Genomic DNA, 16,488 nt, shown 5'->3' on the forward strand with positions numbered 1-16,488 from the left:
CAGCATTGTAAATATGCAGCTTTACTCAGTACTTGATTGCTGAGATATATGACCTTCACCACCAGATGGTGCTAACTAGCTGCGAGTATGCTAGCAGAAATCAGGCACTGCAACAGACAGTGATCAGCGCTTGTACCAGTCTATTGCATTTTGCTGTTTTCTACATCTCATGTCACGGCCCTTGCCCAGTGGAACCTTTGCATTTGTGGCTCAGTCAATCATGGCAAATGTCCATTTTGAAAGACTAAGGTGTTAACGCCAAAGCAGTTCAGGTACTTTGTCATGCACAACAACGTGAGTGGCTAAAGAGTCCAATTCTCGAGCGACAGTCCTTGCCACATATGGTGCAGACATAAATCACGGGGTCAGATGATGAAGCCGGCACAGTATTGACTCTTGAAACCTGATGCGCTTTTCTCTTCGCTCCCCTATCTCTCCTCCTCCATTGCCTCTCTTCCGCCTATCTAGCTACATGATGCAGTCCTCCAGTGTTACCTGTTGTTAGCCACATCTTCCTAGCTTGTGGTATCGATGTTAAAAGTCTTCAGGTCCCTCTTGCGAATGTCTTTGAACCTGAGCCTAGGTGGTGCAGCAGCTTTGAATCATCTGAAAGTTCTTCATACAGGAGACCCTTTGGAAAAGCCCATCTTCCATCATATATAAATCACCAGGCCACCAGAGGCATCTTATGTTTGACACGAGCTACTAGTCTTGGCAATTGAACTTCCTCAAGTTCTTCAGTGTCAGGAACTTTGTCTTCCCACTTGATATTTAGAATACAGCGAAGACTGCAGGCGTGGAAAGAGCTTAACCTTCTCTCATGCCTGCTGTAGCTGGTCCAGGTTTCGCTGCCATACAGCAGCATGCTCAGAACGCACGTTTGGAAGATCTGTATATTGTTCAATGTTAATTTCCCATTATTCCACATACTTAGTCGATTGGCCGAATGTGGTTGCTGCTTTTCCAATGTGAGAATTTAGCTCGTCACCTATAAGAGAAGTTATCCAATACCATTGATCCTAGGTAGGTAGGGTAGACAGAGAGAAAATGTTTCCACTTGTGGGGGAGTCCAAAACTAGAGGTCATCAATATAAGATAGTCACTAATAAATCCAATAGGGAATTCAAGAAAAACTTCTTTACCCAGAGTGGTTTAAAATGTGGAATGCGCTACCAAGGAGTAGTTGAGGCAAATAGAATAGATGCATTTAAGAGGAAGCTAGATAAGCACACGAAGGAGAAAGAAATGTTGATAGGGGTAGAAGAAATGAGGGAGGAGGCTCATGTGGAGCATAAACGCCGGCGTAGACCACTTGGGCCGAATGGCCTGTTTGTGTGCTGTAGACTCATAATGAAACAGCAGAGAGAAGAAAATACTAAAGAATGTTGGTGCCAAAACACATCCCTGTTGGGCACGACTGCGGATTGACTACCATTGTACTGGATTGTAGCCTTCATACCATCATGGAAGGAACAAATCAGACTAGGGGGGCAACCAATTCTTTCCAGCAATTGAAAAAGACCCTTATGTTTCCCTGCTATGACACTTTACTTGCAGTTGCCTTAGTGTAAAGACTACGTCAATAGTTGATCAACTGGCACGGAAGCTACACTGTCTTGCTGGACAAACCTGTTCAGCAAGCACTTGCAATCTTTTAAGAATGACCCATGCGAATGCCTTGCCAGCAACACTAAAGAGAGAAATTCCACTATGGTTGTTGCAGTCACTCCGATCTCCTTTGTTTTTGTACAATGGGATGATGCTGGCATCATTCGTGTCTTGTGGTACCCCTGCTTCCTTCTAGCAGTAAAGCAAGACATTGTGCAGATGTTTATGTACAACCTGCGCTCCTTGTTTAAGTACCTCAGCTGGAATTCCATCTTTTCCTGCCACAAAGTAAAGTTTGAGGAATTTGTTTATCGAGTGTACTCCTGAGACTGATATATTGTCTGTAATTTACTTAGTCCCTTATGTTTATATGTAAGTTGGTGAATGTTTGGCTTTGAACTGCCTTCTGTGCTGTTAGCTGATCTCAGAGGTAATAGAGGTGGAGATGCTACAACTGCCATGGGTGCCCCTGGGAAGGGAAGGGATGGGGGGGTGGGGGTAAACGAAAGCCATCTGGGCTGCCGTTCAGTGACTCATCAGGTGAGGATACGATCAAATTCAGCTGCATGTGAAGAATGGCACTTGGGTGCTGTATTGGAGGTTGGCTGGCACCCCTGGAACTGTACCTCCGTAAGAGTCCTCAAAATGAATTGTATAAAGTTCCATTGATACCGGGGAACAGTTTTCTGTATGCTGTGCTATCAGAGCAAAAGGAAGCGTGCCTCAAGCCAGGAAGGCCGGGTATTAAGTTACTGCTTAAATGAGAACTTTCCTGAATGACAGGTATGAAATGGATGTCTGTGTAGCTTCTAATGGCAGCCAGAAAAAGGTGACTTTTCATCTCGTCCCTAGAGAGTAGAGGAGGTCAACAGATCCTGTGTTCATTTAATCTGTCAGCAATTTGTGCCATTTTCCTGACTGGTAACCCTATTGCAGTGTAAAATGTTTGCAGATGGTTTTAGTACTGTGATGGCGGAATTGGACAGTACATCTCATTCCAAAACCCGCCCCCACCCCCAAATGCTGGGCTCTTAAGTAGAGCAAGAATGGGGAAGCGGCAAATTTGTATTTTACCCCCGAGTGTAATGAGGTCCATAATGAATGGGCAAATGCACTTCTAGCAGCAGGCAGGGAAAATTGGAATGCAAGTGAATGCCGGATAGCGCTTACCTAACTCATGGCAGCCGATCTTGAGGTGGGGGTGGGGGGGGTGGCGGTCGATCTTTTGAATGGGTATATGCAACATTTAGGAACAGTCCACTTCAGCAAGATCTGTAAAATATTTCAGTAAAGAAGGGAGAGAATTTAGATGGAAAGTAAATTGAAATTTTGTGTGGATCTGGATTTTTCGTTTAGCCGCAGCTTTATGCAAACTTTTCTGTTTTAAAAAAAAAAATTGTGACACTCTTTGTAAACTTCCTGACCTTCCCCCTTTCCTGTCCTGGTTGCTTTATGCGTTTACAGGCTGCATTGGATAAGAATACCGATGATCAGAAGCAAATCAAAAAGAAAAAGGATGATAGTTCCGAGGGCAAATCACAGGTAACGTCGCTGTGCACAAGAGGAATGCATTTAGCACATTACTCACTGGAGGGTATCGGGTGGGGGCGGTCCCCTGAATTCTTTGTTTTTCCTTTTACTCACACATCTGAAGCAGTTACGAAAATTACTTTGGCGCATGTTACAGTGGGTTTGGGAGTTGAGCAATTGTCACGTCTGTAATCTGAAGGGGCAACAGTTTAGGCTGAATGCGTGCATAAAGAGGAAGGCAATCTAGGGTGGGAGTACTTTTCAAAGTGCATCTTTTTATAGAGAAAATAATTGGCTGACCTTTTTCAGGTCATTTTTTTAAGAAAAGGTCAATCTTGTTACCTGAACGGAGCTCCTTGGGTAGGATCTTCTTCCCTGGTGGGCATCTCTGGCAATGCTCCATTGCAAATGATGGTGGGAATGGAGGGGTTGCACAGCTTCAAACTGTCCAGCCTTTCCAATCTAGGAATGTAGGCACAGGAGTAGGCCATTCAGCCCCTCTACCTTCATCATTCAGTTAGATAATGGCTGATCTGTATCTTAACTCCATCTACCCTGCTTGGTTCCGTAACCCTTGATACCCTTACCTAACAAAAATCTATTAATCCCAGTTTTGAAATTTTCAATCGACCCCCAGCCTCAACAGCTTTTTTGGGGAGAGTGTTCCAGATTTCCACCAGCCTTTGTGTGACGAAGTGCTCCCTGGTGTCACCCCCAAACGGCCTAGCTCTAATTGTAAGGTTATGCCTCCTTGTTGTGGATTCCCCCACCAGAGGAAATAGTTTCTCTCTACCTACCCTATCAATGCCTTTAATCATCTTAAACTCCTCAATTAGATCACCCCTTAATCTTCTATATTAAAGGGATTGCAAGCCTAGTCTGTGCAACCTGTCCTCAATAATTTAACCCTTTATTAAATCTGAATAAAAGCAAGCTACTAAGCTGGGAATATGGATTTCCTGCTGTGAAGGGTGGTTGTGTCGGGTCAAGCAGCTTTTGGGCTGGTCACCAATCCCCACCCAGTTCTGATAACTGCCTTCACCAGAGCAGCCTAGTAGGGAGGGAGGGTCTGCTTGAGGATCTCTGTACTGATAAAATGTGTTTTTTCAAAAGAAATTTACAAGTTAGTCTATTGTTTTCTTCTGTTAAAATGTGCTTTCCTTTCCCTTTTAACCAAAAAGCAGTGGTGCTCGTATTGATAGTTTGAACATGTCTGAGCACTTGAAACAGCTCAGCTTTTGGAATGTTTAGTTACTAAAGTAAGACCACAGCCCTAGGGTAGCTTGGTCAGATTGTAAAAGCCCTGTGTATAGATTGTCCTTTTTTTGGATGGTTTTATTTACCTTTAAAATAGTGCATAAACAACCTAACCTAACACCAGATTCTACTACTGGCATGTGTTTTCTTTAACATGCAAACGGTTTAAAGCTTCTAATTCTTTTTAAAACCCAATATAAAATGAATGCTGACATTTATTGCCCAAGCTATTCCATTTAATATTTTTTTTCAATATATGGTTGTACCTCTAAAATAATAAACTTGGATTAGAATTTAAAAGCTTTTGCTAGCAGAAGAATTTAATTTTTCTAAAGTGCTTCGTAAGAATTATGTTTCTCTTTATTCGCCAAAGTAATAGTGCTTGAAATTTGACATGAGGAAATCAATCTTGAAAAGTGAATCCATCTAGTCAGTCTGTCAGTGAGGGAGGAAGTGGTGAGGGATTGGACTCTGTGGAGACGGAGGAAATAAACCAGTTGAGGTTATCTTTTGGGGTAGCAAGTTGCTTTTGTTAGCACACTAAAGCTGTTTAACAATCAACAGGATCACCGGCCTATGGTACAAGTTTAAAAATCTGCAATGCTGGAAATCTGAAACAAAAACAGAAAATGTTGCTAGTACACAGCAGGTCAGTCAGCATCTGTGAGGAGAAAAGTCAAGTTAATGTTTCAAGCGTAACCTTTTTTTCCTCAACTAAAATGCATTTAGTAGAGGTGGGGAAGGAGAAAACTAGACCCGCCAATCAGAGATGATCAACCCTTCCATCTCCCAATGGCTCGGTGGGCAATTGCAACATCCAACATGGGCTGTACAGACCAGGGAAGTCCAGGTTTGTTCTTGGATCTGTTCTGGATCTAGGAGTGCTACAACTAGCCTCAGCCTCCTAAGCTAAAGAGGGTAAAAGTCAGCCTGGATTGTTGCCCCAGATCACGATCCAATGAACCTCTGCTGGCAGGTTTATACGAATGGATGTTGAGTGAGGAGATAATTGAGCTTGGCAGTGCCTCTGGAACAGCACACCAGATCCTCAGTAGAGTAATGGAGGGGGTGAGGTATTGATTATGAATTTAACTAGGGATGGTACTAGCGATGAACTCGATTCTTTCCCCTCAGTCTGGTTCAGCAAATTCTGAGTCGAATACACCGTTGCAGTTCAACACAATTTTATTAGAGTAGAACTTGGAACTTGGTCTGCAGCATTGATCTGGACTCCCGATAGAGTCCCACCTATGCTGGCAGAACAAGACAAAGAACATACAGAAAATACACATGTTTATACAGATCCATAGGGGTTGGAACATTGTTAGCATGAGGGTCAATACCAATCATAAGCCTGGCATAGGTTGGCCATGAGGGGTTACCTCACTACAGGCCAATCATGGACAATACAGTTAGCTGATCACGCCGCAGTGACAGACATAGATGAATGTCTCTTCATCTCCTAGCTTGGAATGTTTTTCCCCCAATCATCCCACATCCTTATCAGCCAACCTGGAATGTCTCTGGCTTCGCTAAGCTCATTATTTCTATTGATCACCCAGCCATACAAAGACACCTACACCAAACTCCCTACTCCCTAATGGCAACATGTCAATGATGAGCATAAGCAGACCCCAACATCTAACGAGTTACTCATCTCCCTATTAGCCTTGAAGGGGCCCATTGTTCTAACCTAGGCAGCTTCTAATTAACCCTTGCTTGTCCTATTACTACTTTTCTACTTTGCCACTTAGACATTCTCATTAGTTGTAGTTACAAATACTGAATTGCATCCGTGCCATTTGGTGTAGTGGTAATTGCGTTGTCTTTGTGCTCCTTCACAGCCCATGCCTGAGGAAGATGATGAGGAAGATGAGAAGAGGCAAAGTAAAAAAGGCAAAAAGAATGAGCGAGGAAAAACGAAAGAGCAAAAGGTACAATTCTCTTGAATGTATGGTGGCATTACTGTTTTAGAACCTTGATTGCTAAAGGTCATTTAATACCTGTAAACAAAAAGTTACCATTACCTTCCCTACGTGCTGATGTTGCTGTGTAAATGGGAAGGTAGTGAAAGATGGTTGTGGACAGAACATGGATGAGGCGGTGCATTATACCAGTGCACTGTCCATTGTGCCATTGAATGAAATATTCAGGGCCTTAGTTATCCAGTATTGCCAATCTCAGTTGGGCATTTAGTATACTCAACTCCTTAAGGGGTACAAAATTGTCCTTTATTTGTCAGATGGCCTTTGAACCTGAGTGAGCCACTACAAAATGCCCCTCCTGAAGGCATTGATTCCTTGTTAATGTTTCTCAATCTAACATTTATAAACCCATCTATCACATTTTATGGTTTTTGATCATTTCTTTTTTGTGTTCATGAAAAGGATTTGAGCAGGAGTGATGTTTGTGTTGTGTTGTGAAACGGTGATTTTGCATAGATTTTAAAACAAAGGCTGAAGCCGCTTACATAAAGGGTTTAGTTCTGAATAGGCCAGGCATTGAAGGTGTGTATTAAAGCCAGATGAGCCAGTTTGTGAAATGATAGTTCCCAGTCTATTTCAGACTAAGGGTAAATTGTCTCTTCTCAGGCTTCCAATTCATTGAGAACAGTAGGAGATGTTTTCCTTAACCTATTTTTCATGGGTAATTGGCATTAGCCGTTGGAAGTTAGAACAGGGGATCCCTCGGAGGAGAGTTGGCCAGTTTTATTGATGGGACTACTGTTGAATCACAGTATGGGGAAGAAGTCAAATGGATAACCCTTCCACTGGCTAGGAGCACAGAAAAGGGGCAAAGGGACACCTGACTGGGCAGTTAGCCATCTAAGTCTGGAGAGGAACCCTCGCTCAGCGAGGGGACAGTCACAAACCTTGTACCAGAGCTGGTCAAAATATGAAGACTTGTCGGAAAACATTGTGAGCCAGCTAATATGGATAGTGGGGATAATGTTTCTGGAGGAGAGAACTGTAATTAATTGAATCAGGGTTAAATTTGATTACAACTGTTACTCAGTACATTCATTTGCTGTCTGTAAAACAAAACAGTTTAACGACTCATATCTGGCCCATCTCGCTAAAGTGTTTGTCTGTCTTTGAAAAGATTGGAGATGTGTGAAAGACACAATACCCAGTTCAGATCATAAGGATCTCATTGTTAACCCCTAGGTTACGCGATTGTATGATTAGATATTGGTCAGTATAGGCACACTCCTGAACAGAAGACTGTTGGACTGTTTACGGAAGTGACCTAGAGAATATCTAAGGCACACCTTAAACTTGTAACATCCTCCTTGTGCCTCATTCACCTTATTTACATTCAGCTATTTAATAGTCGGCAGTAATTTTGTAGCTGATCTTTTTCTTCAAGGTCTGCAGTAATAGAGGGGCTTAACTACTCCTTAGTCAGTGGTTCTCAGACTTTCCTGTGTGGAGGACCGCCTGCAAATATGGAGAAACACTCCAGGGATCCCCTGTCCTAACTTCTGAAGGCTAGCGCCAATCACCTATAAAAATAGTACTACAATTGCAGAGAGTAGTTTTTGTTGGTGTACAAATGACAGTGTTAATTTTTAGTCAACAAATAGAGAAAATATTGCTCATGGTGTGCAGATGCTTGGCTCTAGATGGACAAAAATTGTTACGGTAAATAGCAAACATTCCAACTTTTTTGCAGAATATCAGGGAAGTTCCAGATTTGTTAACTGAACTTTTGATTGCATATTACTGGGAGTAAATAACCCAACTTGCATGTAACTGGGAGTGAATAACCCAACTTCCCATCTAATATAAGCAACTGGTCTCAGGCCAGATAAATGTATGGTATAATGGAAATTGGCGAGAAATTTAGTTGGATCTCCACACTTTCCGCCGCAGGTAGCTTCTGAAGATGATGATGAAGATAAGTCAAGCAAGAAGAGTAAAAAGACAGAGAAATCAAAAGCAAAACTAAAGGTAGACAGACAAAGCTGTTATTGTGTAAACTCTCCATACAATTAAAAAGTCTGAGGTTACGTAGGAACAGGAGTAGGCAATTCAGCCCCTTGAGCCTGTTCAATTAGATCAAGGCTGATGTGTATCTTAACTCCATTTACGTGCCTGTGCTCCATATCCCTTGATACTCTTACCTAACAGATATCTATCAGTCTCAGTCTTGAAAATTTAAATTGACCCAGCATCCATAGCCTTTTGGAAAAATTCCAGATTTCAAATCCCTTTGTGTGAAATAGTGCTTCCTGATTTCACTTCCAAATGGTCTAGCTCTCATTTTAAGACTCTGCCCCCCTGTTCTGGATTCCCTCCCTGCCCACCCCCCCCCCCCCCCCGACCAGAGGAAATAATTTCTCTCTATCTACCCTGTTGAATCCCTTTATCGTTTTAAACCTTGATTGGATCACCCCTCAACCTTCTAAACTCATGGGAATATAAACCAAGTTTATGCATCTGTCCTTATTTAACCCTTTCAGCTCAGGTATCATTCTGGTGAGTTTGTGCTGTACCCCCTCCAAGGCCAGTACATCTTTCCTGAGGTTCGGAAGTGTATCTAAATTATGTTTGTGTTTGTAAACTAGTTGTAGCCTTGATTTACAGCATTGTTTATGGGATCACACCTGTTGTGTGTCTTCCATTTGCGCACTCACTGTAATTAGCATAACTTTTTTTAATGTAATTAGCAGAAATGTTATTAACTTTAAAACTGCATTTATACTCAAACTATAGTTCAAATGAAAATTGAAATCATGCATGTTTTGCTAAGAATTGAAATCTTGGTGTCCTGTTCAAAAACTGCGCAAAACTTGCAATGTTCTATGTTCGGTACTTCCACTATTGCCACTTCAAAAAGAGCTCTTTCCATTGGATTACTCCACTTTTCCCTTCCCTTCCCTGCCTCCCTCAAAAAGAAGCTGAAGTAATAAATACTGTTTGCAGAGATCAATCTGTTGACCTTGCCTCTATTGCGTGCTGTTCAGATGTATTTTTCAGACTGAGGCCAGATCACTAGCTCAAAGAGCACACTTACAAGAATTCCTACTCTGATCCACCCAAATATACCAAAACATGTTAGTGTAACAGAAGTGCTCGTGAGGTACTTGGGCTGAATGGCCGCCATACCACCTTATTTTGTTTTCCATCCTGTTCAGTGCACTGTCAGTAGCATTTAACTATAAACTCTGTAATTTCATCCCAACCGGTGGTAGCAAAGAACCACAATTTCATGGGACTTGCACCCTGTTGGAATAGTAATCTCCTCCTCTGATCTGCTAAAAGCAGTGCTCCAGTTCATTGCACCTGTGGGCTAACAAGGTAATACAATGCGGTTTTATGACACGAGTGCGCTAACCAACCAGATGTCAAATTTTCAGCCCAGCCAATGCACACAGTTGTGTCATGAGGCAGTTTTCTGCCCTGAACCCCCTGCACTCTTGAGACATCCGTGGACACTGAAACAAGGCACCGGCATAAATGGGGGAGAGTGCTGCACAGAGGTTACTCTCCCAAAGATTGAACAAATAAAAGGTAAATCTAAAAACACCTTTAATAGTTAATCATGTCTTCAACAGAAACTAACTAGACGTTTGGTCTGATTTTTGTCACAGGCACTCTCTGACGAAGATGATGATGAGGACAAGCCAAGTAAAAAAGGAAAACGCACAAGAGCGAAAGGAAAGCAAAAGGTAGAAAGTTTGAAAGGACTGTGGCCAGTGTGAGTTAGGGTGGTTTGGGTGGGCCAGTATTTCCCATTTAGATGACAGCCAGTCTTGGGGGTCTGAAAGAAGGGGTAAGATGGCCACCACCTTTCCATTCTCTTTTCCCCTCCCCTCTCCCTCCTTTTTTTTTTAAATCAACACTGGGCCCAAAAATTCCAACACTCATTTCAAAAAAAACTCGGGGTTGGTACTTTTTTTTCCATTGCTGTTTCTTTAGCTTTTTATTTATTCATTCTCAAGATGTGGGCATCATTTCATTTATTGCCTATCCCTAGTTGATGAAGGTCTGCAGCCACCTTGAACCGCTGCAATCTGTGTGGTAAAAGGTGCTCCTACAGTACTGTTAGGTAGGGAGTTCCAAGATTTTGACTCCAGCAACACTGAAGGAATGGTGATAAATGTCCAAGTCAGGGTGGTGTGTGACTCGGAGGTGATGGTGGTCCAATGCACCTACTGCTTTTGTCCTTCTAGGTGGTGGTCGCGAGTTTGGATGGTTCTGCTGAAGAAGTCTCGGCAAGTTGCAGGATCCCTGCTGGTTTCTTTGCTCCTGTGTTCCGCTCTCTTTTTTTTCCCCACCCCACCCCACCACCACTCCCCCCTCCACAGCGCACAGGTGCTGAGGCCAGTTGCAGTGCCTCAATACTGATGATAAGATAAACGAACACAGATACTTTCGTAACACTGAACAAGATGGCTCCATGACCACTCCCAAAGCCTGTAAACATGGTGCAGTGCAGTAATGGATCCCTGAAGGATTAGTTGGCAGGATGAAGTGGAGTGAGCTTGTCTTGGTTTTATTCCCTGATGAAAACTGAAGGCAAGTTGCAGTGTAGCTGGTCTTTCATGCTCCCATTGAGCCCAAGGAACTGAAATGGAGAAAAAGTTGACCCAGTAAACTATGCTGGCTGTCCAACTTGAGTGCCTCTTGGTCCTGGCTGTAATGCATAATTTGCACTGCAGCCAGCTGACCAAATGGCTTGGTTGCATATTGTGCAGCTGATATGTGGCTGTTGCTCTTTGCTACTTTGTCAGTGTAACACTCCGTTTCATTACTGCTTGTCTGTAGGGCAGCAATATTATCACTGCCGTGACTGGAGAAGAAGAAATGGACAAAGAAGAATTAAAGCCACAGAAAGGGAAAGGAAAGGTACATTGAATTATATCAATTTGCTCAAAACACACGCTTCCATGATATAACGTACTGTACTTAGTGTTACTGAAAACAACACAAAATTGCTCATAATTAGCATGAAATTAACAGTTTCACCTTGGAGAGTTCACAAAATTGACTGGTGTAAGAATTAGAAATCTCATTGCTGTCGTAGGAGTGCTCTTAGGTTTTGGTTAAAGTGCGTTTGGGCAGTGCAGAGGGAGCTTCATGCGGTATCTAACTGGTTGTTACAAATTTCAGGTCAGCTTTAGATATTTTCTTGGGAGAGACCAATGATGTTGAATCCATTAGTAGTTGTCGTATCCCTTGCAAACAGGAGTTTTACCATTACTGTTCAGTATCTGGTATGGTGATGGCATGACCCAGGGCTGTAACAATAAAAGCCCCATGTTAAAGGAATTAGGTACCATAATCTTGCACGTACAACCACCGTTTCTTCATTCTTAGAGGCAGAAATGATGCACCCTCTGGTAAGATGAGGTCAATGAAAAAGCAAGAAACTTGTTTATTTTACAGACTGCACATGACAGAACAAAGTAGTAATTCCAGACTTATTAACTTCCTGCAACATATAAAACAACAAACAACATCACATTATCCCTGTTAGCAGGCTAACTTACCGTTCTTAGTCAGTCTTATCGGTGAATGTGACCGGCTTGCCCATCCTTTCTAGGACTGACTTAAATTTGTTGCCCTCTCCTCCTCCCTCTCTGGGCGGAAGCAGGAAATTCACAGTTTAATCTCTGTTTCCTTCCCTGACCTGCGATTGGTCGGTGGAGCTACCAATTAGAGTGACTAACCTCCCCTAGCAACTATCTGCTTCTCTCCAAATGAATGCGGTCATCTCACGCAGTGGGTCTGGGTGGTCCACAGGAAGATCTAAATGTGTTTTTATTGATCTAAAGGTGGGGAACATTCCATAGACTGGTACATCTGGCTTAACTCAAATACACATCTTGCCCCACCTCTGAGCTCTGGTTGCAGAGGGATTTTAAGCCTTTGTCAACTAAATTTAACGTAAAAGTAACACTCCAGAATAAATCATACCTAGATCCTTCATAGCAAAATGGTCAAAAATCTTAAAATGCGACATTGGTGTTATACCTAAACCAGGAGCACTTGATACTGATGGTGCTAAAGATGGAGGAATTTTCATTCCTCAGCACCGATATCTCTCACCTAGACAAGCACATAAAACTGTGCCCGTTTCCATGTTGTTGCTGATTTAGTAAATGGTGTTCTCAGCAATTCTCATAATGTTTTTTTTTTATTCGTTCACGGGATGTGGGCGTCGCTGGCAAGGCCGGCATTTATTGCCCATCCCTAATTGCCCTTGAGAAGGTGGTGGTGAGCCGCCTTCTTGAGCGAGATTTTACAACTGAGTGGCTTGCCCATTTCAGAGGGCAATTAAGAATCAACCACATTGCTGTGGGTCTGGAGTCACATATAGGCCAGACCGGATAAGGGCGGCAGGCTTCCTTCCCTAAAGGACATTAGTGAACCAGATGGGTTTTTACGACAATCCGGTAGTTTCATGGCCATCATTACTGATGCTAGTATTTTAATTCCAGATTTTTTATTTAATTAATTGAATTTTAATGAATTAATTGAATTTAAATTCGCCAGCTGCCGTGGTGGGATTTGAACTCATGACTCTGGATTTTAGTCCAGGCCTCTGGATTACTAGCCCAGTAACATAACCACTATGCTACCGTACCATGTTGACCAGTTATGTCATTTGCTGCTATCTGGTGGGTGGCAGAAGCCAGAAAAACAAAACACCCAAGGTGTGCAACAACATGTACATCTTTGCTTTAACTACTATTGGGGTTCTTGACAAATTTTCATATTTCCAAATAAAGCAAGATCGATACTTTGGGGCGAGTTATCAGTTGTAATTGAGGGATTCTGAAAATACAAACTGCAAGAAAAGCTCCGTTATGTGACAGTGATGAAAGGCACCATCAAACTTGGCACTGAGCCCTACAAACCATGAAAGACCCAGGTTCAATGTCCAATCTGTTAATCTCAACCAGGACAGGGGTGGTGTGCTTAATACCCTGGGCGGGGAAAAGGAATAATCAGTTAGGCTTCTTGCTCCTGCTGGAACGAGCATATGTGTAGATCGCGAATGAAGCCAGAATTAGTGAGATCTTCCATGTGCTCAAATATCCTGCCGTCACTGATTGTCCAGTCTTGCACGTAAGGAGTGGCAGTTTGAGCGTTGTACATAGAGAATGGCTAGTGCCCAAGGAGTAATAGCCCAGCATTAGCATTTCAGTGAGAGGAATTGTTTGTTAAAATCTACAGGAGTAACGTTTGAGCCGTTTATTATCGCCACCGTTACACGAAGAAAAGATCAGTACCTTGTGGTTACTTCCATGTATCTATTAAAACAAATTTCCTGGCGGATGTCAGGATGAACATCAACCAGGCTGCTTTGTGTCGTGGATGCATAACTTGGGCAATTTGAAAGCAAAAGTTAGTTAACTTTTGTTTTTCCAAACAGCCTGCAAATGTCTTTGCTGCCCTGGAAATGGACGAGGAGGAGGAGGAGGACGAGGAGGAGGATGAAGATGAGGAGCAGGATGAAGAAGATATATCCAATCGAAAGGGTTCCAAAGGCAAGGTGAATATGTTAAACAAATCAAGTTTTGACATAAGACTCTACATACAGTCTTACAAATGTACATGGCACTGGCTTGGAAGGGTTACTTAGCCCAATGGTGAGGTAAGATATTAACGGGAGTCAGTAACCAAGAGCTCCTTAGTGCCGGTGTTATTTTGACTGTGTGTGAATGAACACTGTAGATCATGGTCCCTCTTAGCTATTATATTCTGATTTGTTTTTGTTGCTGCTTGTGAGTAGTTTGCATCTGGTTAACATCTGTTTGTTTTTATAGAGGCTGAAATGATTAAGTGATAGAATTGGATAATTTCCCTGCTCTGGCAGCAATAAGTAAAGTTTGTGCTTATGCTGCACCTTTTAACATAGTGAAACATGCCATTGTGCTTCGCCAAGGGGGTGGGGGGGAATCGTGTGCCTAGCAGGTTAGAAGAGCTGGAGGAGTTTGTTGAACAGCTAGGTTTCGAGGAGGTTTTTGAAAGTGGGAGCAATTTAGCAAGGTGGAGGAGTTTAGGAAGCCCTGATGGCTGCCACCTGTGCACTAATATAATGGAGGGAATAGAAGAATGCAGAGAGTAGGCACGAGTTGGACAAGCGGAGGGTTCAAGTAGAGATGTACGGTTGGAGGAGATTAGAGATAGGGTGGGGCTGGACCATGACGTGATTTGGAATTGAGGACGAGGATTTTGAAATCGATATATTGGCGACCATTCATGTACTGTCTGGAACTGTACACTAGCCCTAGAATTCCATCAGCAAAATAAACTTCCCAGCTGCTGTCCCAACATGGCACTGCAGGCACATTTTACAAATTTGTGCTCCTGGCATAGATTTTTGCTCTCTGGGAGCACAGATTTGGAGTTTGGGCACCAGTCTTCATAATTTTCTACCCATTAAATTCATGTATGGAAAACTGTGGAGGATGGGGGTTGTGCATCCAATTTTCTGATGTGTTTCTGGCCAGCGAAGTTCCATGCTGGAAACACACATTTGTAAAATTACTGCACTTTGGCCAACTAGTTATTGTCCTGGGAAGGAGATAAATGGGATCTTTATAGTAAAATGATATGCCTCGTGATGAAAGATTGGAATTGGTAGACTTCTTAATCCTGTACCAGAACCAGACCTGCGGTACTCCTTGATTGACCAATTAGTCTGGCTCACTAATGGGACCTGGAGGTGTCATCCTGTCACCAGGAGATGGAATTCTTCCCATTCTGCGCCAGATAAATATGTGAGCCAATACCCTAAAGAGTAGGGTAGTTCTAGCTGGACAAGCAGCAGGAAGCTTACCAGTGTTCTATGCTAGTCGGCTGAGTGGTTGGTTGAACTCTAGCAAGTACCCTGCACACCTGGAGGTTCCTAAGCTTTAGCTCTGTCAACCAATGCCAAAGCATACTGAACTTGGGTGTGTGCTTAAAGGGAGAAAGTGTCCACTTCAAAATCAAGCAGACAGAAATTGTGGATTTCTCAGCTTGAGGTTTGGAGACTTTTAAACAAAGTAATGGTTTTCTGCATGTGCCAAAGCCAGCTGACCAAAGAAAGTTACCTCTTGGCTTGGGCTGGTTAGGACACGTGCCTTCACCTCTTTGGATTGAGCTCAGACAAGGGACGGTGGTGGTTTCTGTTATCTGTGAGGGTACGATGGTCTTAAGCGCACAACACAAACCTGCTCATCTGAAAGGGGGACTAATCTTTTTGTACTCCCTAATAATGCAGAATGAAGATGGTGAAGATGAAATGGAAGTGGATGAAAATGCCATGAAGGAAAAGGCAACAGATGACAAGTCCGCTAATATGAGCAAAAAGGAGAAAAAGAAATTGAAGAAACAGGTAGGAACTACAAGAGTATTTTTTTTTTTTAAGTTTTAGGTTTTCTGCTTTGTAGTCCTAAGCAAAATCTGAAACTAAGCTACGCTGCTGGGGTGAATGGGGAGGAGGAACATTTTGGTCGGTACCATTTTGTTGCCCACAGATGGTGTATGTGCTTTTATAAATTGCTGTGTACCTGTCTCCTGCAAGACTGAATTCTTTGGTACGAGACTGTTTTTTGATCTGAGAGCAAAATCAAGTAAAGGGCATTATCCAAAGTGACCACTCGAGTTGCCTTTCACTTGGGAAAATGGTGTGATTCTTCTTACTTTTTTGTGTGCTCCAAAAAGTTCTGGTCCTACATCCATGACATGTTACTGCCCATCTTAGATCCTATAATCAAGAGAGACAGCAGCATATAACGTCGCCTCCTGGCAGTGGTGCCCAGTAATGATAGCTGTAGGTCCCACGCTGGCCCATTGTTGACACTTTGCAGCCTTCTGACATCAAACTAGAGTCTTCTACAGCAGGTTTGTCCTGCTGTACATTTACCGGTTTATCAATTCAGTAGTATTGATAAATACTCAGCACATGTGGGATGTATCCTAGAGGATTCTTCTAAATGTTATGACCAGTATCATGAGACCCAATTGTTCTTAATTATTGGCTATCTTTTTTATGCAAATTGTAAGTTCACTGTTTGTTTCTGTTGAATTGGAATTATCGAATGGTTAAATTCTTTGTTCTCCCCCTTTTAATTTTGTCCACACCTGTAGG

General features: G+C 42.6%; 1 protein-coding gene across 2 annotated transcripts in view; it reads left to right on the plus strand.

Annotated features, from left to right (window-relative positions):
* abcf1 (ATP-binding cassette, sub-family F (GCN20), member 1) overlaps positions 1 to 16,488 on the plus strand; it is a 58,739-nt gene that overhangs the window by 10,188 nt on the left and 32,063 nt on the right. Inside the window, exons 7-13 of one of the 2 annotated variants that reach the window (XM_067973996.1) lie at positions 3,073 to 3,150; positions 6,240 to 6,329; positions 8,271 to 8,348; positions 9,992 to 10,069; positions 11,169 to 11,249; positions 13,783 to 13,902; positions 15,619 to 15,732. In XM_067973996.1, the coding sequence (XP_067830097.1) occupies positions 3,073 to 3,150; positions 6,240 to 6,329; positions 8,271 to 8,348; positions 9,992 to 10,069; positions 11,169 to 11,249; positions 13,783 to 13,902; positions 15,619 to 15,732 (639 nt within the window). The remainder of the gene's footprint in view (positions 1 to 3,072; positions 3,151 to 6,239; positions 6,330 to 8,270; positions 8,349 to 9,991; positions 10,070 to 11,168; positions 11,250 to 13,782; positions 13,903 to 15,618; positions 15,733 to 16,488) is intronic. The other variant, XM_067973997.1, reaches the window with a different exon arrangement.

This window comes from Heptranchias perlo, chromosome 39 (assembly GCF_035084215.1).
Source record: "Heptranchias perlo isolate sHepPer1 chromosome 39, sHepPer1.hap1, whole genome shotgun sequence".
Classification (NCBI taxonomy): domain Eukaryota; kingdom Metazoa; phylum Chordata; class Chondrichthyes; order Hexanchiformes; family Hexanchidae; genus Heptranchias; species Heptranchias perlo.